Source organism: Trypanosoma theileri (genome assembly GCF_002087225.1).
Source record: "Trypanosoma theileri isolate Edinburgh chromosome Unknown TM35_Tth_12_V1, whole genome shotgun sequence".
Lineage (NCBI taxonomy): Eukaryota > Euglenozoa > Kinetoplastea > Trypanosomatida > Trypanosomatidae > Trypanosoma > Trypanosoma theileri.
The window spans coordinates 513,229-535,667 of record NW_021639854.1 but is presented as its reverse complement, the minus strand read 5'-3'; the positions used below and the strand labels follow the sequence as shown (position 1 = coordinate 535,667).

Here is a 22,439-nt window from a genome sequence, read left to right as displayed (position 1 = left end):
GTTGTAGAGTCTCCAGTTTTTTTCATAGAACACAAGGGGGTGGTTTCTTTTTTCTTTGTTTATATATATGAGAAACGTATTTAGTTTCTCTTTTTTTTTTCTTTTGTGTGTATTGGTTTGCAATTTTACTCTGTGTATTTTCTTTAGTTAGAGAATTCCTTCCTTACTATTTATAGATATATAGAGTAAGAGGTAAACAAAAAAAGAAAAAAACCCTTCAGTTCTTTATTCCTTTTTTTTCTTCTTTTGTGTGTATGTGTATTTCGTGCTAAATACGCTAATGGATACTGATTTCAAGGCTTCATTACTGTCCTCTTTTTTTTTTTTTCTACTCCGGTGTGATTACAAGAATGCCAAAAAGATTAAAAGATCAGTAAGCACATACACATACAGAGAAGAAAAAGAAAAAGAATCATGGAAGGGATAAGAAAAGAAAAAAAAAAAAACATAACCAATAAGAACATTTTGATTCTTGGTATTGTTACTACTATGCAGTGAAAGAGTGTCTCTGTAGTGTGCATATATCTTATTTATTTATTATTTTTTTTTTCTTTGCTTCTCTGCATGTGAACATGCCTGCACTCTGTGCTAAATCTATTATTAGTTTTCTCTATTAGAGTCCCCTTTACTTTTTTTTTTTTACTATTTCTCTTTTTCATATTCTCACCTTTGTTGCTCTTCTTTTTTTGGTTGTTGTTCTTCGTTTTATTTTACATTACATATAGTAGTAGTAGTGGTTTTTTTTTATTTATTTATCTATCTAGTTATAAATGCTTCTCTATATCCGTGTATGTTTACTTCTTCTTCTTCTATTAGTAGTACTCTTTGCCGATGAGAGTGGAATATCATCACGGGTGCTGGCGAAGGAGTGCAGTGTTAAACAAGGCATGCGGGCTTGGAAACACGATGGTGGAATGTTCTTGCGAGAGGGAACCACATTAATTTGGCATGAAATGGATAAGAAAGGAACCCGCATTGCCGCCTTTACTGAGGAGATGCGGCAGGATGGTCAAGTGATTCTACGAGATGAGAAACGAGATATGCAGATACTCCTGCGGTCTGATCTCTGTGCGATGCGGCACGGCAATCAGGAGGAGTTTCATCAATTGTACGCAGGGCAATTCTTGAAAACAGTGGATTGTACGTGAGGTGGAGTTTTTTTTTAAATGGGAAAAGAAAAGATGAGAGAGAGAAATGAAGAGAGAAGGTTGAGGGTGAAACAGGAATTTGAATTTGTGCGTATTTGAAAACAAAACAAAGCAAAAAAAAAATAAGGATGTTGTTCTTGTTACGGTGAGTAGCAATGATAGATGTGTAATTTCTCTGTTCTTCTTTTCTTTTATTGCGTTTTTCTTTTTTTTTTTTTAAACACCTTGTCATTATATATATTTTTTTCTTTCTTTTGATGTGTAGTGCATTTTCTCTGTTTCTCTTTGTTTATTATTATTGTTATTATTATTATTATTATTATTATTATTATTATTTCTTTATTTTTCTCCCTTTCTTTCCGTGTATGTATGTATGTACATTCAATTACAATCCTGTGGTGTTTGCAGGGAAGGGATTACGAACAAGAAGCCGTGGGACACTAATCGGGAGATCAGTACACCCTCAGTCACAGCAACAGAGAAAAAAGGAAAAAAAGAAGCATCCCCCCAATATTAATAATAAGAAAATTAAAAGAAAGAAAGAAAGAGAGAAAAAAAAAGAAATATCTATACACCGGCAGATACGCGTACGTAAACGCCATCTTTTTCACATATGCGGAGATGCTTTATTAGTCGCCATGGTAGGTTAAAGTTTCCGCTTGGCAAAAGTCATCTTGTCGTTGGACATGATCTTGGCCCATTAATTTCTAGTAATGAGTTATACTATGATCCACCAAAATTACGTCACCGCCTTGATAAGGATGGATACTTATATTTTAAAAATGTTATTCCCCGCACAAGTGTTAATACAGCATTAGATGATTTGGCTAATCAAATGTTAAACTGTGGTTGGACACGTCCAGAAGATAGAGAAGCACAAATGGCTCGTGATGGGGTTTTATTGGGAGTACCTTATCCCTCCACAGGTGAATTGCCACCTCCGCAGATTACATACACAAATTCTCTTCGCACTGCTGTTAGTGGAACTACCGTAATGGCACTCGTTCGTCAAGTCTTTGGTGGAGCGGTGTGTGTATCGGATGTTCAATCACTGCATCTCGCAGCCCCAGATGAGTCCTTTGGACTTCGCATGTCAAGTGTTTATATGAATAAGGGAACAAAACTGGCTCTGGTAGCGCTTGTTCCCTTACATGATATTCCTCTTCACATGGGTACACCAGTGGTGGTAAAAGGAAGTAATTCTACAGACTCATATGCAGCTTTACGAAAAACTTATGGTCAACATGAAGTAGAAAGTGGTAATATTAGAGGTGATGGTTGTTATACACATGATCCACAGGAGTTATTACCATTTGGTAAACAATTGGCTAGTGATGAGGTAACAGGTAGAAGTGTTACCATTGATGTAAACCCATTTCTTACCGTTTCATTTGAAGCAGGAGATGTCTTACTCATGACTGTGTATACTATGCATAGTTTCTTAACAAACAACAGTAATTATTGGCGTATAATGGCAGAGGCTGTTTGGACAATGGAAGGAGATGATGTTGGGCCTGATCCACGGTATGTGGGTACAAATGCGGCTGGATTAAGTGGATGGTACGCTGATCGTGATGATCCAGTGAAATACCCACGAACAATGAATGAGGCAAAGAAAGATTGGGGACTTTTACCGGATATTCCACGTGAGTAATCTGCTATGAATGAAAAGAGGGAAAGAAGAAAAAAGAAAAAGATAACTGTGGAGAGTGTGAGGTGGAAAAAGAGAGTGAATAAAGGAAAACAATTAAAAAAAAAGTTATGAATATATTCCTAAGAGAGGATTTTTATAAAGATGCAGAAACACAGTAGTAAAAAGCATCATAATATTTTATTCTTGATGATGTTTTTTTTTTTTTTTCTTTTTGTTTCTCTGTTTTATGTTTACTCTCTATCTCTCTCTTTTGGATCCTTTCATACTTTTTCTTTGCTCTGTGTTTGTGTGTTTGTGTGTGTGTGGTGATTGTATTCGTTTTCATAGACCTGTTTGTGAAATGGGTTGATTGAATGAATGATAGGATAAGTGAGTAAGTAAGTAAGTGCTTGAAAATGCAAGAAGAAAGCTACTTGGCGAGACATAACTCATTATTTGTGTTTACATCTTTTTTTTATATTTTGTATTTGTGATAATTTTATGTTTAGAATTATATTAAAATATTATTCCTATCTGTGTACCCCTTTTCTGTGGGTTTTGGTGTATATATATTGTGTTGGTGATTTTCTCTTTTTTCCCTTCTTCCTTTTTTAAATGTATCTGGGGTGTAATGGAACGGTAGTAAATATCAAAGAAAAAGAGATAGATTGATAGATAGATAGAGGGGAGAGAGAGAGAGAGAGAAAGAAAAGAGTGCATAATATTTTTAAACGGGGTGTGGGAAAGTTTGCGTTTCTCTGTTTGGTACGGTTTCTTTTTTTTTTCCTTTTAGTTAATTTGTGTGTTGTCATTTGCCGTCAGATTCACTCTAATGTATCGTCGTCAACGTCATGTAGGTCGTTTCCCTACATTGTCCACTGTTGTGGCCTCTCGTTTCTTCTTTGGTAAAAGCGGCAAGTCTCCTCTTGACACTAACAACAATAACGGCAGTAGCAGCAGCGGCACTAGCACTAATAATAATAATAATAATAATAATAATAATAATAATAATAATAATAATAATAATAATAATAATAATAATAATAATAAGGGAAAGGAAAACACTGGTGGTTTTCCAGGAATGTTCCCTGGTGGTGCTGGTGGTTTACCTACTGGATTTGATATGCAAAAACTACGTGCGATGCAAGATATGATTAGTAGTCAACCACCTGAAAAACAGATGGAAATGATTAAGAAAGCTTTAGAATTTCAAAAAACATTAGGTAAGATTCCGGGAATTGGTAAACTTGCTCAGAAAAATATTGATGTGATGGAGCAACTTTTAAAAACTACAGAGAATCTACAACAACAACAACAACAACAACAAGGATCATCAAAAACATCAGACTCTAATAGTACATCCAATCCTTTAAGTGGAAAGAAAACAAGTTTGGGAAGTGTATTTTCAAATTCTTTTGCAGCCGCGGCCGCCGCTGCCTCTGCTGCTACCCCAAGTAATAGTAGTAGTAGTGGTACTGCTTCTGCAAAAAGTAGTTCAGGTCCTACTATTGATGAATTGAAAAAGATTAATTTGGGAACTGAAATTGAGGCACTCTTTGCAGAACTGCGTAGTATGCGTATGAAGAAGAACTCCTACCGTGATAAACTCCTTGCGAAGGAGGAGGAACTTGAAAAGACTCAAAAAACTCTCCAACAAGTGCAAGAAACAGAGGCAAGTCTCCGATCAAAACTACGGAAAGTGGAACAAGATGTCCTCTTGCTGAACTCAGAGAATATGGAATTGCGTGAACATGAGAAGGAATGGAGACAAGTACGGCAGAAGAATGAGGAACTCGTAGGTACGGTTCAGCGACTGCAGCACAGTGATGCCGCCCAAGATCGGCAACGCAGTGATGTATTACAACAACAATTACAATTTAAAGAGGATGCCCTACGATCTATGCAACGTAAACTAGAAAGATTACGCCGACGTGATCCGTTATTGCAATTCTCTCGAATCTGCAATGATGTGGCCCGTGTATGTGGTGAGGGTGATTACAATGATGAGGCCTTCACAGCACTACAGACAGCATATGAACAGCAACAAGAACATGCATGGCAAACCGCCGCAGAAGAGAATGGCGCCGCAGCTCGTGCGTACGCCGCGGTGGTGCGCCGTTTCTTTTTAACGCGAGTCCCTCACGCAATGTATGATGCGGTGGTGGCCATAGACGGTGATGTGGAGGCACTACGTAAAATGTTAACAGCCGTTGGATTACAATTGCAGGAATTGCAATCCCAACAAGATGGTCGTTATGTCATTACGGCCCCTCCTAATACAACTGTGTCTAAATCTTTTCTCGGGCCTTATGCTATCAGTGTGGCACTCTATCTTGCCGGGAAGATATCAACTCTCTCAACACCAAAAGGAACTACTACTACTACTGGTGGAGTAGATATATCTTTTATGCCATTTAGAGTAACACTTGCGTATCCACATGTAAGTACGACATTATTCAGTAACCCGCAACGTGCTACTGTGCAGTATGAGACGGCCCGTTCAAGTGGTCCCGGTGGACAAGCAGCGAATGTTGCCGAGACTCAAATTACTGCTAAATTGTTAATTGATGGTGAAATGGCGTACGTGGCGGAGTCGCAGGATTCACGTAGTGCACTAAACAATCGAGAGGCGGCTACAGAGAAATTGGGTAAAGTGCGACGACAGCAGTATAATGAAAATTTAGCAAAACAGGAACGAGTGGAGGTGGTGGAGCGAGAACTTGTCAATATTATAAATGATCACACAAAGAATAATTACTTTACTAGTAATAATAACAAGAGCGGCAATAGTGAAGGTGCTGCTGGTGCTGGTGGTGATGTAGCACCTGCAATGGTGGTTAACTTGGCACGTGCTGCATTTGAAAAGGGATCTATTACACAAGTGGATTTTGCACTTGTGTGCGGTATGTATCAACTAAATCAAATGGCTTCTGCTGCTGAAACGGAATCCGTACGCGCCGTACCTTCCTCATGATAAACTAACGACGTGTCCAATCTCTTTTTTTTCTTTTTTTTGGTTCTCTCTTGCAATCAAGGTAATGTAGACGTACACCCAAATAAAAAAAAAACATTTCTCTCTTTTTCTCACTCTTTTTGTTTTCTTCTTTCTGGTAATGTTTTTTCCTTTTTCTTTTAATGACGGGGTACTACATTTACGTCAATATAGTGAAAAGAAGAAGAAAAAGAAAAGGAATACCTTACAGGAAGTAGAGGAAGTGTAAGATTGGGGAAAGATGATAAAAAAAGAGATGAGAATAAACTGTCTGCGGTGTTGTCAGGTAAAAATGGTTGTTTTTGAGAAATCTACTTATGTTGTAAGAAAAACGTTCTAGCTTTTTTCTCTCTCTCTCTCTCTCTCTCTATTCCTGTATATATCATTTTCTCCATTACTGTCTGTGTGTGCTCTATTTTTATTTTATTCTTTTCTATCTATCTCTTTCTCTTTTATTGTATTGTAATCTTTCTCCTACTGTCAGCTATGTATTATTGTCATCAGTGTCACAGCTTCTATGCTGTGCGTGACGGATCCCAAGATGTTGTGGAGTGTGTGGCGTGCCACTCGCCCCTTGTAGAGGCCGTCCGCAGTGCCGCCCACCGTGAGGAGCTGCAGCGGCTGATGGAGCAGCAGCAGCGGGCGGAGGAGGAACAGGCGCAGCAGCGGCTCCTCCGCCAGTTGCGGCTCCTCGACGGCATTGAGCTGCAGGTCCACGGCGCCGGGCCGCAGTGGCATCTCGTCCATCTTTTCCTCCCGAGCGGCCCCGACGGCCCCGGCGGCCCCCCCGTCGACGAGTTGATGCGCTCCTTCCGCCGCTTCCCACACGGACTGCGGGAGGCCGACCGCGCGGCCCACCCCGAGGCCTTTTTAGAGTCCGCCTGCCTCATCTGTCTGGAGCCCCTGCAGGACCCAGCAGAGGGAGAGAGAGAAGGAGAGAGAGAAACCGGAGGGGAGGAAAGGGGAACCAATAACACCACAACCACAACTACTACTACTACTACCACAAGTACAAGTACGGAAACTTCTTCTGAGGGACAGCCTGTGGTCATGCTACCCTGTAAACATTGTTATCACGCAGAGTGTATCAGAACTTGGTTGCAGCAGAGTCGACAATGTCCATTGTGTCGTGCTTCTGTACTGCCACAAGAGAATGTGAGTAATGCCGCTTCTTCTTCTGATATCCCCCCTTCTTCTACACCGCCTGCACACAGCGGCGAACCCAACAATTGAAATGAAATTATTACCACCACTAAAAACGTGGATTTTATTATTACTATTATTACGATTACTATTATTATCATTTATTTAATGTCTCGTATTCGTATATTTCTGTCGTTGGTTTGTTATCTTTGCGTGTCATCATTTTTTTTTTTTTTTTTATATTGTTGGTACCACAAAATAAAACAAAAGGAATAAAGATTAGACATTTGTTTTATTATTGTTGACCAAGGATAAACGCACGAAAAAAAAAAAATGAATAAAGGATATAAAAAAGAAAACAAAGGGGCATAGTAAATCAAAGAATATGGAGATGGAAAAAATGTTTTCCTATAAAAGAATAGTGAAAAAAAGAGTATGTGTAATCTATCTATTGCAGTTTTTTGATTCCCCCTCTTATCTTTATATTATTCTCTTTTTTTTTTTTTTTACCTTTTCCTCTATCTTTGGAACTTTTTCTCTCTTTTTCACCTTCTTCACTTTTTCTTGTATTCCCTTACACAAGAAATAATAATAATAATAATAATAATAATACGCACCTCATACATACTTTATTATTTCTTTTTTTTTTCCTCTTTTTTTTTCTCTTTCTCTACCTTTCCAATTATTTCTCTCAGTGCGCATTTTGCATTTAAATAAGAAAAGAAAAGGATATACGTAAGCACAGAAGGTCAAAACCAATACTCAACGACACCAAAAAAAAAAAAAAAAATAGTAACGTTGCCTTTTATTCAGTAAGTATAACAAAAAAAAATTAAATCCACATGCAAAACGATACAAAGATGTACGGTGGCGTTGTTGTGCGCTTAGCCGATCGTATGCTGCTCTGCAAAGCCCCTGGATATCCAACTCAGGATATCTCTATTCCTAGCACAGCATGGGCAGAGTTGGTGTCAAAATGCTCCGTGCCGAATTTTCGCGGTTCCGCATTTATTACAGTGGATAATAACAGTAACAGTGAGGCTTCGGCTCTCAGTACGGCAATGGATGGACCACCGCAACTCTCATATCATATTTTGTCGGATAATGAACTTGCCTTTGCTCTTTTGGGTGGAAAAGATGTCTCCCGGCGACAAGGACATGCCGCATTGGATGAAGTAGCTAAAACATTCCGTAAGATGTTTGTGGAAAATGTGTCCAAGTTAAATCCAAAGTCAGTTGATGTATTTGTAAAACCATACCGTGATGTAATGCTGCGTATGAGTGAGTCTGGGGACTCGGAGGATAAAGTAAAACGTGTAAAGAAGGCCGTTGAGGAAGTAAAGGATCTTGCACTAGATAATGTGGAACGAGTCATTCAACGTGGTCAACGCATTGATGATATTGTGCAGACCACAGAAGATCTACAATTTCAAGCACAAGGGTTTCAACGTAGCAGCCGCGATCTGCGTCAACAGCTTTGGTGGAACTCTGTAAGGGGAAAATTGATCTTTGGCGGAGTAGCTTTATTCTTTATTATGGTTGTTTTTTTCGTCTTTTTCTCAGGAGGAAAGGATAACAGTAACACCAAGTAGTATCAGATAGTAACTATGGATGAGAGGTTTGACAATAGTGGAATGGAGAAGAAGAAGAAGAAAAAGAAGGAAAACAAAAGAAGAAAAGAAAAAGGGGGGCAGAGGAAAGAAAGAAGAAAACAAAAAAAAAAGAGGACGTAGCAGCAAGAAGAAATAACAAGAACAAGAAAGTAAATACTAGGGTTACTTGGGGAGGAATGTTTGGAATATGCAATTGAGAAAGTGAAAGCATCTACAATGTAAAGAAGCAGAAAGGAAGATGCTTACAAAACATACATGAGGGGTTTTCTTTCCCCTATATATAAATTGCTTCCTTGGAAATGAAAAATAAAAAGAAAAGAAAGGAAATAAAGAGACAACTATTTCCTACGCTTTGATTTGCATGTAAGAGATGCTGTGGGGTAATTTTATTTCCTCTGCACCCCATTCTTCTTTTGTTCTTTTGTTCTTTACTTTGGTTTTTTTTGTTTGTTTACCTTTTTTTTTGTATTTGAGTTTTCCTCCTTTCATATCAATTGAGTGCTTTCTTTTTATTGTGTCTGCGATTTTCCCTCGTTACTATTTATCTGTGCTCGTGCTTGTCTACACGCAGTCTTTTCTCTCTCACTCTTTCTTTCTTTCTTTGTGTGTATACATGTACCCTTTTTTTTCTCCCCCATTTCTGTTTATTTTCCCTTCTCCCTTATTTTTTTTTCAATTTGTTTCTTTTTCTTTTTCTTTTTTCTTCTTCTGAATTTCTTCCTCTTTCTTTAAAGCCTATTGTTCTCACCCAGGAAAATAGATAAATAACTAAACCACTGCTGGTCTTTACACACACACTCTCTCTCTTTTTCTCACCCTCCCATCTACTTGAGCGGAGGATTACTTGTGTACATTAGAGAGATGCGCCGCGTCCATCCGGCAATTGCGGAGTTGCAGCGACGGAACCGCGCCGCCGGCCGTCGACTCTCACCAATAGATGAAAATCGACAAAACCGACACACTCACCCACACAGTGATACCAACAATACTACTAATACTAATACTAATACAAACAATAATAATAATAATAATAATACTAATAATAACAGAAATATCCGGCGTATATCGCCACAAACGCAGGGACGCCGGACGTCCTCCGCCAGTGCTGTACACGCAGCGAGTGTGCGTTCCCAGCCGAAGTGTGCTGAAAATCGCCCAAATATGCCATCGCGGTTTACTTCAACTGCCCCAGCAGGCGGCGTTAATGATAATAACCGTATGAAGAGAGATGAAAGCCGTGGTAGGAATATTAACGGTACTAACCGTATAGCACCGAGACCACCAATGCGGCATTTACCTACAAAGCCCAGATCTTCTATCTACACTATGGCAGATCATAAAATTCCAAATTCTGATGATAATCTTATTCCATCAGGGAATAGTAATCCCTCAGGTGAACCACAAGTAACTCCAGCTGATTCAGTAACAAACCCTACAAGAAATGCAGAGAAATTTGAAGCTGTACCAAATTCAAGAATATTTAATGATTCTTATTCTGTAGCAAGTAACTCACGTACTAGACTTGGTTTTGCCAAAAATTCTAGTTTTAGCAGTAGAAGTGGTATGTCTCGTGTACACTATGCTTTAGATAATGATGATAATGAAGAAGATGAAATGAAATCTATTACAGAATGTGCAGATCCTGATAACTGGAATCATTTATTACCAGATCCTGTTGTGGATTTACTCGATGGTGAAAAATTAGAGAATCCCTTTACTACTGATCTCTGGGCAAATGCACAAGATGCTGAAAAACTAAAAATTTCTGGTTATTACGCTTGTATTCGTTGTCATGTTCCTGTGGTATCACCGACTTATCAAGTAAATTATCCTGTACGTGGAATGGCAGCATTTGCAAGATTTAATAAAGAAGCTTTGGCGGTACATGTGGCGTATATATCCACAGCCGCTACATTTGGAGCGTTAAAGCATGATTCATTGGAATTACATATGCGATGTGTATGTTGTAAAGGGTTTTTAGGTATTCTTGCCCCTAATTTCGATTTAGATTTACCAGGGGATCTAGCTCATGTATTTGTTGTAAATAGTTCTTGTCTTCGTTTTGTTAAAGGTGGACGAACACGATGTCATTTGGATGGAATTTACGATATTAAAGATGATTCAGATGATGGGGTTAAAACGGAAACTTCGAGTAAAGGTGCGGATATGGATTTTGATGATCTCGATATATTTGATTTATCACCAACAAGTAATCGATAGTGAGAAAAAAAAAGGAGCGAAAAAAAAAAATGTTTTTTTTTTTTTTCTTAATTTTCTTTTTTCTTTTTCCGTTTACGGGGGGAATGAGATTTGTAGAATAGAGTACAAGCAACAATGTGGATCTTTATCATTATTATTATTTATTCTAATACCAATTTGGTTGCATGTATCTACTAATTCTAAGTTTGCTCCTTTTTATGTTTTTTGTTTTTTTGTTTTTTACCGCCGTGCTTGTGTGGGTTGCATATCTATGTTATCTACTCTTTTCCCCATCTACACAAGAATGGCTTCACACCTTCTGGGAAAAAAGTGGAAAGAGAGGGTTTGCGATATAAATAAATATATATATTCATATATATGCATATATATATATATATATGAATATTAGCTACAGTCACTGTTTGTGGGTGTGTGATGATACTGAAAAAGAAGAAAATAAATTTTCATATGTAGCAATATGGGCAACTACCTCTACTGTGATGAAATCACAACCACTAGCGTCCTACAAGGATTATAAATAGAAAGAAGAAGAAGAAAAAAAAAAAGATTTTTTTTAACGCATGATGATTCTGTTTTTTTTTTTTTTTTCCTTTACCCTCTTATCTCATGCATTTTTATGGAAGTTTAATTACTCATTATTGAACAGTTTACTATGCTTCTGTAAAGTTCAGAATACTTTCAAAAAACGAAAAAAAAAAAAAAAAACAGACTCCTGCGTAGTACAAAACAAAAATTTCCTTGTTATTATACTGTCATTCAGTTATGATGTAATGTTTAGTGGTATTTCCCACTAATTGCTGAAACACACCCCACCAAAAAAAAAAAGGTCATGCTTATTTATTGTTAGTTATTATTTTTTATGTTAAGGATCTTTCTTTTTTATTCTTTCTTTTTTTTTTTTTGACTTTTTAACGTTTAAATAATAATAAATTAATTACCTCACGTATTTATATATATATATATATATATATATATATATATATATAGTGGTTCACAAGGGTCGGCCCGTTTGTTTATTTTTCCTCTTTTTTTTTTTATTTTTCTGGGAGGGATCTAATTCTTGATAATGCGCAACGGAGGCCACACCAACGATCCAGTCGTGGATGAATGTGTGAATGGCGGGGACGACAGTTCGACTGCCTCTGCATATCCGTGGGATGGTCTTTGCAATCGTATTCTCGCAGCGTATAAGGAAGGAGAAGATATCTCTGTTTTGCAGCTATTTGAAGAACTCCAGATGATGCCAGAACTTGATGTTCTCATCCATACAAAACAGTCTGCTACCGCAACAGAGTTATCAGAAGAAAAATTAAATTTGATGAAAGATTATAGTAACAACTCCGATTCCGCTGCTTTGGAGAAGGTGGAATTTTGTTGGGGACGTGCCCTCCTCGCGGCGAAGCGTGTTGCCCACGATGATGATGAACATATTGTTTCTATTGTGGAGAACTTTGAGCAACGCTTTGAGCGTCCGTCTGATTATCTGCGTTGCCTGGCGATCACCGCCGATGGGGCATTAGAAGTTCTGCAAATTCATCAACTCGTGGAGGGTCGTGTTTCTGCAGAGGCCGTTACGGCTGCATTACATAAATTCCCTTTACGTGATGCCGCAGAGACACGAGATCTGCTGGAGTTTATGCGAGTCAATGGTGTTCATCTCACTCGTAGTATAGCCGAACAATTGGAGAAGCATTTTGTTAAACGTATGAAGACAGAGGATCCAGAGGATGTGTTCTGTGAAATGCGAGAAGCTGGAGTAAAGCCAATGTCAACACGACCGTATAATTTTCTTTTTATGAAGAAAACACCATTTAAGCAGAGAGATTTACTTGGATATTATGAAGATATGCTAGACCGTGGTATTACCCCAGAAAACTCCACCTTCCGTATTCTCAGTAAACAAACACAACATGATGGATTTGCCAATCAGCACTTTAGTGCCCTCGCTTGGGGCAACACCGCCCCACAACAACAAAGACGTCGGGATGAGGCCGAACGCGGTGGAACACAAGTTTTCTTCGCTACACGTCTGGAAGAATTGGCACGCACTTCACCAGATACATCACTGGATACTGCATTGCAAGTACTTCGCCGTATGGATGTGGAAGGAACACAATTAACAAATGGATCTCCTATTCTTGGTTCACTATTACTGTACTTTTGTCATCCCACGCAGCCAGAGGATACAGAACGTGTACTACAACTCGCACAGGATCGAGGTTGTCATCCCAATAGTGCCACGGTGCAAAAGTTATTAAGAGATACCAGCACCACTCGCTTTGAGCAGGCAGAGATTGTATTACAAAAGGTGGTAGAGGCGGGAGAGACATTACAGGTGGATTGTGTGGATTTACTACGATACTTTGTGATGAATAATAAACGCAGTAAAGCGGTACGGGTCTTTCGTGCTTTTGTAGTTCACCGGTATCGACATTCTAATGAACAAATTCCCTTTGCTATTGCTTCTATGGCAATGAAACTTGGTCCTTTTAATTGGGCATTGGGTGTGTTATCTATTTTGTTGGCATCTGTTGATAAACCACTCGGTAGAGGTGTTCAATCACGAATGCGTTCTGCTGCACATGATGTTCGTAGTCGAGATATTATAGAAGTTTTTAATCGTTGTGATTGGAAACGTGAACGTCTTCTTTTGGCAGATGAACTACAAGAACGACCTTTTAATGGTAGTAGTAACACCACCTCTACCGAAAATAACAACAATAGTTCCAACAACAACAATAACAATATCAACAATGTTAATGGCGGTGATTCTGCATATACGGGATCTAAGAGCCATAATCGATTAGATGGTGGACCAACGTGGATAAGTGCTATGCATATAGCATTAAAGGAGATGAATGTAGATCCAAAAGTGATGGAAGCATATAAAGCAATTCTAACAGATGCGATAGAAAAGGCGAGGAGGCATCAAGGTCACAGTGGAGAACATGGTAGTGGTAGTGGTGGTGGTGGTGGTGTAAGTTTAAACTCTGGTCACTCTAGGGGGAAGTAAAAAGAAAGAGAATGAAGACGACATTTACACCATCAGAAAGGCCACAGTAGAAAGAGAAGAAGAAAAAAAGAGAGAGAAAGAGAAAGAGAGATTGAGGGTGGTAAGGTTGAAGTTGTGCTGCTGATGTTAGTGCTTGTGTGTCTCTTTTTCTTCTTATTAATGTTGTTTTTTTTTTTTTTTATTTCTGTTTTTCGTTTTTTAAAGGGTTTTGGGGGTGTGGGGAAGGGGGATGCTGGGGAAAAAAAAAAGAAAAGGTGCACTTTTTCTTTCACCATCATGTTGATTTTCCACTTGGTGGAAAACATCTGCTGAAAGGATAAGTAAAAGAAAAAAAAGAAAAGAGGGGAAAGGAAAATGAAAATGGCGCCGTTGTGAAATGTCCGATCTGGATAAAACTGCAGAGGACAGTTTAAAGGAAAAGAATAAAAAAAAGGAAGAAAAGTACGAAAATAAAAAAACAAAGAAAAGGTGTATGGGATTCTTTGTTTAGTTTGTTTTTTGTTTTTGTTTTCGTAAAAAAAAATGGAGAGTGCCCGTGTAATGCCTCTTCACTCCCTCACGAATTTTATATGGACTTAAACGATGTTATTCTTTGGAATAGCAAAGGGCTGAGGGATTGTGTGCTTTTATCTATGTGTGTCTATATATATATATATATATATGTCTGACACCTTGAGAGACGATGAGAAGAGAAGGGGGAGAGGGAAAAAAAAAAACGTCTTTTTGAGGAAATTATTTTTGTCATCTCGATGTGTCGAATCTCCCACATTTATAGATTGCACGCGCAAGGAAGGTGTGTGTATGTGATTTTGTACGTCTATTTTTCTGTACGTTACTGTACATTTATTTATTTGTTTGTTTTTTTTTGTTCTTGTAAAGAATACATATATGTACGTAAATGTATGAATATATATATTTTTTTCTTTTTGTTTTCATATCTAATCTTTATTGAAAATTGTACAACAATATATATATATATATATATATATATATATATATATATATATATATATATATATATATATATATATATATAAAGGGGACTTGGTGGAGTAAAGAGTAAAAATCATTCCACTAAATCTAAGAAGTATAATAATAGCAATAATAATAATAACAATACATCAATAATACAGTTATCCTTTACCAAGTAAGGGTAAAATGATAGGTCCTAAAGATGTCTACCGCCGAGAATGCGAGGCTCTTGATATTATACCAAATAGTGGATTGCTCCGTATGTTACCAGATACCACTGTACAGATAGAAGGTGTAAGCGTGATGCACTTTGGACGTAATTATCTTGGTGATCGTGGCATTCTTCCGCTACTCGAGGTGATTATACAAGCCAAATCTCTACATACACTCAATCTACGTGATAACGGAATAGGAAATGATGGTGTTCGGGCACTTTGTCGTGCATTGCGTCATCATCCTTCTTTACGGGTATTAGAATTAAGTGGTAACCCTTTTACCTATTTGGCAGCCCGACAGTTAGTTCATTTATGTGAAGATAGTGATACGATTACCTTTATTGGAATGGAGAATACACTTATGACAGAGCCGCTTAGAGTAAGCATTTTACATCGTCTGGAAAAAGCTTTGAAACATCGTGAAGATAGGAGATTTGTATCTACTGCACGAGAAATTTATGCTAATAGTCCTGCTATTGCTGGTCTTAATACATCTGCTGTGGGTCCAGCTGTTAATTCTTCTTCTTTTGGTAGTGCTACTTCAACACCAATAGCAGCATCACATGTTACTCCTATTATCGCAGAGGATGAAAGTGTGATACGCAAGTTATCTGGTTTAGCCGCGGTTGATCCTGCTTCATTGTTTCCCCAACGAAACTCCCGTAATAATTTTTTATCTGGTGAAATGAAGGGTGAAAATTCACTTACACAAAATGAAAAAAGTGGAGCAAACTCAATACATTCTTTACAACGTCCACCACTTGCTACTCCACCTTCGCAAGAGCTAAAAACCGCCGTTCCTGAATGGTTTGATATGGATGACGACAGCGATGGGGCAGATAATGTAGAAGTGGAAATAGATCAAGTATATGAAGATGAGCCAATGGATGATCCAGTGTCTCAGTTACAAGAGGATATGGGATCAGTTACTGAACCATTATCTACTACAGTAAAAGAAGAAACTGTACGCTCGTGTGGGGATTCATCTGTTGCTTTGCCTCCTCTAGGGGAGGAGAGATGTACGGATTCTGTACCAGATGCTGATACTTTAAAACCATCTTCGGTTGTTAATGATCCTGCAATGGATTGGTATAACGAGGGTGAAGAAGGAGAGAAGAAGCAGGAAGAGCAGATGAATAAATCAGAGAAAAAGGATTTTCTTGATCTTCTCTTTGGTGACGATGGCAATTGAGAATTATATGTAGTTTATGTATAAATGTATATTTACGGAGTTGGAATGATGACCTTTTTTTTTCTCTCTTTTCTTTCTTTTGTTTTTTGTTTGTTTGTTTTTTGTTCTTTTTTTTAAATTGGAATTTTACCTTGGTATAGGTGGACCCTAAAACCAGCAATTGAAGAAAATGTTAAAAAGAGAGCGAGGAAGGGGAGAAGTTGATATTCTAATGCAGGGTATTTGTGCATAATTGTCTCTTGTTGTTCTCTGTACTTCTAATTATTTATTTATTTCTTATTCTTTTTTTTTCTTCCTTTTTTAACTTGTGTGGGTTGGTGTCTATTTTTATTTTAACATTCTGCGGGTTCTCTAATACGTGTTCACACAGGAAGCCGGGAATATTATATCCCCATATTATTCAAAAAGAAAAACAAAAAAAAAAAGGAAAGTATTGGTGTGTACTTTTCGTTTAAGAGCACGCCTGTGGCATTATTATTATTATTATTATTATTATTATTATTATTATTATTATTATTATTATTATTTATCCCTGTTACGCTTGCTGACGGTATTTGTGTGATTACGCGATGGTAAACTTCACGGACGATGCGATTGCGTACATGCGTGAGCACAACGTGGCGTTCATCATGGAGCACATTCTGCGCAACATCCTCCGCGATCTCCCACCGGACCCCGCGGCGTACATCCACGACTTGATGGAGCGGCCGATCCCCCCGCAAATTCTCCTCGCGGGTCCCCCCGGCAGCGGCCGGCGGTCGCAGTGCCGCGCCCTCGCCGAGCACTTCGGGGTCGTCCACGTCTCCTCCGGGGAGCTGCTGCGGGCGGAGGTGGAGGCGGGCTCCGAGGCGGGCATCTTGGCCGAGTCGTTCCTCCGCGCCGGCACGCTGGTCCCCAACGCCCTCATCACCGGGATGATTCGCCGGCGACTGGAGGAAAAGGACGCCAAAACACGCGGTTGGATCTTGGACGGATTTCCACGATCGCAGGAACAGGCAGAGGCGATGGAGGCAGAGGGCATCGCCCCACATGTCTGTATCATGCTAGATTTACCAGATGATATCGCCTATGAGCGTATCGAGCACAGACGCACAGATCCCGCCACTGGACTCACTTATCATCTACTTTACAATCCACCACCAAAGGATGACGTGGCGCTCTGTGAGAGACTCACACAGGATGAGAATGACCGGCGAGAGGTGGTGCAGCGGCGACTCAAGGTATACCGAAACACCGCAGAAGGATTACTGCGTCACTATGGGGCGATACTCGAACGCGTGGACGCCTCACATGATATTGACGATGTCACAAAGGACGTAATCGCAGCTGTGCAAAAACACTTGTTGCAGTAGGTCTCTCAGAAAAGGAAAAAAAAAAATAGGAAAGAGGAGGATATAAGGATAATGTTATTCCTACATATATGTACTCTTTTCTGTGGTAGTGGTGGTGATTATTGCATTTTGTAGAGACAGGTGATTTGGTGTTTTTTTTTTAATTTTGTGTTTATGGTTACTTTTCTTATTGCTTTCATTCACACTGAAGAAGTCACACAACCGAGGAAGTGCGCAAGCATTTTTTTTTTCTGTGTAAAGACGGTTAAGGAGTGCCTTTATCGGTATTTTTGCCGAACGTCTTTCTTGCTCTCTTCCTCTTTTTTTTTTTTTTTATGGTTACTTTCAGATTCCTGATTGAATTTTTTACTTTGAATATTTTGTACTGGGCGTTCAAGCAAAAAAAAAAAAAATCGTATTGTGTCTCTGTAGTAACAGAAAAGAGAAGAGTTGTAAAGATAGAAAGAATGTGTGCGTATTCCATCATGTATAGGGAAACAATTTGGAAAAAATGTTATTTGTCATTTTTTCCTTCAATAATGGGAGGTTGCGGCCACCCCTTTTTTCTTGTTTTTTCTCTTTTGTATATGTGTGTGTGTGTGTCGCATTCCTTCTGATGTTTATGATCTTTTTATTTGAAAAACAGACATTCCATATAAATATTTCTCTATATTTATGTATGCGACTGTTATGTTAATGTACAGATTATCTGTTCTTTGGAAGAAAAAAAAAAAAAGCAAAAAAAAAAAAAAAGATCCCTTCCTATAGGAGCTTTTCCCATCTGGACTACTGTAGACATTTCTAGTTCTTTGTTTCTGTTTATACACTATTGTGAACATCTTTTTCTGTTTGAAACTTCTTTACTGCGGTACATCACTTTCAAGAAAATAAAAAAAAAGAAAGGAAGTAGAACCAATCAATTTAATAATTGAATACAAGAAGAGAAAATCATTTACTTTATTAAACGATAGAAAGGATTACACAACACGCAAAAAAAAAAAAAGAACTATGCATTCCGGATTTTCTTCTCACAAAAATGAAGAATCTCTTCTCTGTTCGAACAAGGACTCACAGGATACCAATAGGCATCAAGGTTATCCAACCACTAAATGTACGGAAGGAACAAATGTGAACGAAACTCTTATTCCAGCAGCGCCTTTAGACAACGAAGAATGTATGCAGTTTAATACTATTAATAGGCATAACGACGAAAACTGTACGAAAAACAAGGAGCAACAAAGAAACGTAAATCCGAAACAACCAGAACAAGATTCATCTGACCTTAACAACAATAAAGAACTACATATGAGAGAGAATCAACAAAAGGAATTTCCCAAAAAACAAGATATCATTCAAAAACTAGCTCAGGTGCAGGAGGAGTACGATGCACTGAGGACCTATGTGAATGAGGGTTTGAAGCCATTAATATCGCGGCTAAAGCGAATGAATGCCGAAAAGGACCTGGACCTGCATGCAAGTGCCAAGCTTATTAGCGAACTGCAGCAGGCACAGCATCCACCATGCAGTTCTTCTGCGTTGGCAGACACGGATGATGTGGTCGGCCAACTTGCTCAGGTGCAGGAGGAGTACGATGCACTCAAAACCTATGTGAATGAAGGTATGAAGCCATTAATATCGCGGCTAAAGCGAATGAATGCCGAAAAGGACCTGGACCTGCGTGCAAGTGCCAAGCTTATTAGCGAACTGCAGCCTTACAAAGGCGAGGTTTAGCATGAATTCTGATGTTTTTTTTTTTTTAAGGTGTTGTTTGTTAAAATGTTTTTTCTATTTGTCATTATTTTTTTTTTTTATTTTTATGCCATTTTTGGCTGTCAGCGCCATGTCTACTTTGCTTTTACAGATTTATTTTTTATATGCAAGCGAAAATGAAAAAAAAATCTTCTCTTCTCTTTATTATTCTGGTCCTTTACCCCGTGCATGGTATGATGGAGCTAAGGAGTGGAGTTCAATTATTTTTACTCCGTGTATTTCAATATTCATACCTCTTTTATTTTCTCTCTCTTGCCGAGTTGCTTTTTTTTTTTTTTGCTCATGTATTCTCAATGACTTTTTATCTTCACTTGTTTCCTTTTTTTTTTTTCTATTCTTCTATTTTTTTTTTTTTTATTTCAGCTGATTCTCTAGGAACCCTCAGCACGTCTGTTTTCTTACACTATTTGCTTCACCACTGGGAGGATAGGGCTTTGGTGGAAGCAGCTGCATCTAGAGACGCACATTCTTCTTTTTTTTTTTTTTTTTTTTTTTTTTTTTGTACCTCCGACACCTGTGCTCTAATAATCGAACAAACATACCAAACAATAACCACAAAAATAATATAAAGAAAAACAAAGATTTTCATACCTTGTGAAATCAAACGGTAGAAGAGATGTCACAACTGCAGAGTCAACGATCACCCTCACTGGCGGGTCGAGCACCGTCAACATCTTTACGCTCTCTCTCAACAGAGCGTCAACGCTATGATGAGACACTCGCAATGTATGCTATTAGCGGTACCGCCCGGGCAATGGAGTATGATGGGGAACGACGTGTATGGACAGCAGAGGCTGATGGACACCTTATTGTTCGCGCCCCTCCTCGTGGTGAAATACTTTTTGAGGTGAAGGCACGAGAAGGTGCTTTTTGTACCGTATTACGGTCTGTTTCAGCGAAACGAATGTGGGCAGCTTTTTCAGATGGATTTATTTGTTGTTATAGTACTTCAAATGGATCAATGGAACGTGAATTCGTACAACATGATGGCGCCGTACTTTGCATGGCATGTTCTAAAAAAAGTGATTATGTGTATAGTGGAGGAGAAGATTGGAAAGTTTATCAGTGGTCCAAGTCTTCATGTACGTACGTCCGACTTTTTTCTGGGCACACGAATTCTGTTAGATGTGTACTTGTAGTAACTGCTTCTAATGATCCTTTATCCATATCTTCTGAGGAAAAATCACCTCAGCAAGTGCAGGGTGATGATGAAAAAGACGTAGACGACGCTGAAGGTGATGAGTCAGGCTTTGACGAATATGTTCTCTCTGGTAGTGATGATTCAACTATTAGGATATGGAACCCTAGAGCACCGCTACAAATTGAAAAAAATGTGGCATGTGTAGCAACACTACGCGGTCATCAAAACTCTGTACGTACATTAGAAATATATCCTCGCACCAAAGAATTGTGGTCAGGAGGTGATGATTGCACAGTTCGTGTCTGGGAATGGCGTAATAAAGATGAACGCGGTTGTGTTGCCGTCTTAGAAGGTCAACATACCGCTCCTGTTACCGCTATTGTACATGTAGCCCCACGTATGTGGAGTAGTGGGAAAGATGGTAATGTTGTTGTTTGGGATGCACGTGAGCATACACCTGTGCGTCGCTTTCAACCTGGTGTACGTCCTATATTCTCCATGTTACGTCTATACCGTTCAACTCACTGGACGGTGTGGGTGGGTGGACCAGAGGGTGTTATTCACGCTGTGCACGCTGTTGGAGAAGATCATGATGTTGATGTAAAACTTCAACGCTATGAGCGTCGCTTTAGGCAGGGCAAGAATAAGTATGATAGACTGCAAGAAAAGGCATGGAATCAGCAAGAGCACATGAATAAACTTGAAAAACGTAATAGAATACTTGAAGAAAATCTACAACTTCTTAACGAACAACAAGAAAAAGATTATGGGGTTGAAAGCACTATGACTCCTGAAAAACACAAAACGCTATTGGATAATCGATTAGTAGAAATAAATAATTTAAAGGCAACTGTAGCGCGTCTAGAAGCTCAGCGAAAGGCTAGCGAAAACGCTCTTAATAAGGCAACATCTCTAAGCAGGGAGAAGGACAAAACTATTGCAAGACTAACTAACGAGCTTTCCGAGAAGGAACACGAGATACAACAAATGGAAAGGCAACTTGAAATGTTAATGACGCGTCAGGGTTCAGTTAACACAGAAAATGAAACTGAACTTGCCTATAAGGAGCTTTTACTACAGGAAGCTCGTGAAACTATTACTCGTAAAAACAGCGCATTTGATGCATACAGAGAAGAAGTAGAAAAACAACAGCTCATGGATAAGATAGAACGTGATACGCTGCGACGTCAACTTCTAGAAGCTGAAAACTATAAAGAGTTGTATGAGGCAAAAGATGATGCTTTGCGTGAAGCTTTTGAACAGTTGGATGAACTACAACGTAAACTTGAAGGTGAACAATTGTATGTAAACGAACTTTTGCATGAATTAGCACAACATTCGCAGAAACAGTCTAGCCCATCTCGTGATCAAACCCCATATAAAAGCAACAGTAACACTTATACACCAACTAAAGAACAATCACAAAGAAACAATTTTTACAAACGACTACCGGGCACACAATGGGCAAAAGTTTGCAACACTCACCCAGAAGTACTACAAGACACTCTCATCGCAGAAATAACAGAAGTCGTCGCTAGTACTACAGCTGTTGTTACAGAATTAACTTACGCATCATCAAATAACTGTCTCTTGCTTGAAGTTGCATTAGAACACAACCAAACTGAAGAAAGACATTTACAAAAAGTTATCAACAGCTACCACTTCCCACAAACAATCACTCTACACAATAGTTTAACAAAACATTCTCCTGAAAAATCTAATCAGTTAGGTCAACATCAATCCGAACAAGAAACAATCCTGCTTGAAGAAAAGAAAAAAATAAAATCAGAACGCGACGAAGCACTGGAACAGCTCAAAGAGGCAGTCAAAGAACTGGAAGAACTACATAGTGCACAGCAAAAGGCTGAAGAAGAGCGAGCGAGGATTGCGCCACTCTCAGCGCACTCCAAGAGTCCACAACCGCGCACGGGAAGTGGATTCTCACAGAGAGGCTCTGCATCCCATGACCCCGCCCAGGCACCCCTGTACAGCATCACTGCCCAGGAGTATGAAAGTGTCGTTGCCGAGAAGAAGAAGGCGGAAACAGAGAGGGATG

At 38.9% G+C, this 22,439-nt stretch overlaps 11 protein-coding genes across 11 annotated transcripts; all 11 read left to right on the top strand.

Annotated features, from left to right (window-relative positions):
• Positions 1-770: 770 nt before the first annotated feature.
• On the top strand, positions 771-1,148 carry TM35_000123220 (uncharacterized protein; the record flags this gene model as incomplete). The annotated part of the gene is made up of 1 exon (XM_029025297.1): positions 771-1,148. One exon carries the CDS (start codon positions 771-773, stop codon positions 1,146-1,148), a length of 378 nt encoding a protein of 125 aa, XP_028883613.1.
• A 613-nt stretch (positions 1,149-1,761) lies between these two features.
• On the top strand, positions 1,762-2,802 carry TM35_000123210 (phytanoyl-CoA dioxygenase; the record flags this gene model as incomplete). The annotated part of the gene is made up of 1 exon (XM_029025296.1): positions 1,762-2,802. One exon carries the CDS (start codon positions 1,762-1,764, stop codon positions 2,800-2,802), a length of 1,041 nt encoding a protein of 346 aa, XP_028883612.1.
• An 811-nt stretch (positions 2,803-3,613) lies between these two features.
• Positions 3,614-5,755, top strand: TM35_000123200 (type 11 methyltransferase; the record flags this gene model as incomplete). Its single annotated transcript, XM_029025295.1, has 1 exon — positions 3,614-5,755. One exon carries the CDS (start codon positions 3,614-3,616, stop codon positions 5,753-5,755), a length of 2,142 nt encoding a protein of 713 aa, XP_028883611.1.
• Positions 5,756-6,259: 504 nt separating this feature from the next.
• TM35_000123190 (uncharacterized protein) lies at positions 6,260-7,006 on the top strand (the record flags this gene model as incomplete). Its single annotated transcript, XM_029025294.1, has 1 exon — positions 6,260-7,006. One exon carries the CDS (start codon positions 6,260-6,262, stop codon positions 7,004-7,006), a length of 747 nt encoding a protein of 248 aa, XP_028883610.1.
• A 752-nt stretch (positions 7,007-7,758) lies between these two features.
• Positions 7,759-8,508, top strand: TM35_000123180 (vesicule-associated membrane protein; the record flags this gene model as incomplete). Its single annotated transcript, XM_029025293.1, has 1 exon — positions 7,759-8,508. One exon carries the CDS (start codon positions 7,759-7,761, stop codon positions 8,506-8,508), a length of 750 nt encoding a protein of 249 aa, XP_028883609.1.
• An 882-nt stretch (positions 8,509-9,390) lies between these two features.
• TM35_000123170 (uncharacterized protein) lies at positions 9,391-10,749 on the top strand (the record flags this gene model as incomplete). Its single annotated transcript, XM_029025292.1, has 1 exon — positions 9,391-10,749. The coding sequence occupies one exon, from the start codon at positions 9,391-9,393 to the stop codon at positions 10,747-10,749; it is 1,359 nt and encodes a 452-aa protein (XP_028883608.1).
• Positions 10,750-11,815: 1,066 nt separating this feature from the next.
• Positions 11,816-13,762, top strand: TM35_000123160 (uncharacterized protein; the record flags this gene model as incomplete). The annotated part of the gene is made up of 1 exon (XM_029025291.1): positions 11,816-13,762. The coding sequence occupies one exon, from the start codon at positions 11,816-11,818 to the stop codon at positions 13,760-13,762; it is 1,947 nt and encodes a 648-aa protein (XP_028883607.1).
• Positions 13,763-14,920: 1,158 nt separating this feature from the next.
• On the top strand, positions 14,921-16,141 carry TM35_000123150 (putative calpain-like cysteine peptidase; the record flags this gene model as incomplete). The annotated part of the gene is made up of 1 exon (XM_029025290.1): positions 14,921-16,141. One exon carries the CDS (start codon positions 14,921-14,923, stop codon positions 16,139-16,141), a length of 1,221 nt encoding a protein of 406 aa, XP_028883606.1.
• A 569-nt stretch (positions 16,142-16,710) lies between these two features.
• Positions 16,711-17,493, top strand: TM35_000123140 (adenylate kinase; the record flags this gene model as incomplete). Its single annotated transcript, XM_029025289.1, has 1 exon — positions 16,711-17,493. One exon carries the CDS (start codon positions 16,711-16,713, stop codon positions 17,491-17,493), a length of 783 nt encoding a protein of 260 aa, XP_028883605.1.
• Positions 17,494-18,480: 987 nt separating this feature from the next.
• Positions 18,481-19,203, top strand: TM35_000123130 (uncharacterized protein; the record flags this gene model as incomplete). The annotated part of the gene is made up of 1 exon (XM_029025288.1): positions 18,481-19,203. One exon carries the CDS (start codon positions 18,481-18,483, stop codon positions 19,201-19,203), a length of 723 nt encoding a protein of 240 aa, XP_028883604.1.
• Positions 19,204-19,858: 655 nt separating this feature from the next.
• Positions 19,859-22,438, top strand: TM35_000123120 (uncharacterized protein; the record flags this gene model as incomplete). Its single annotated transcript, XM_029025287.1, has 1 exon — positions 19,859-22,438. A coding segment is annotated over one exon (2,580 nt), but the record flags the coding sequence as incomplete, so codon positions are not given.
• Between the last annotated feature and the right edge of the window lies 1 nt (position 22,439).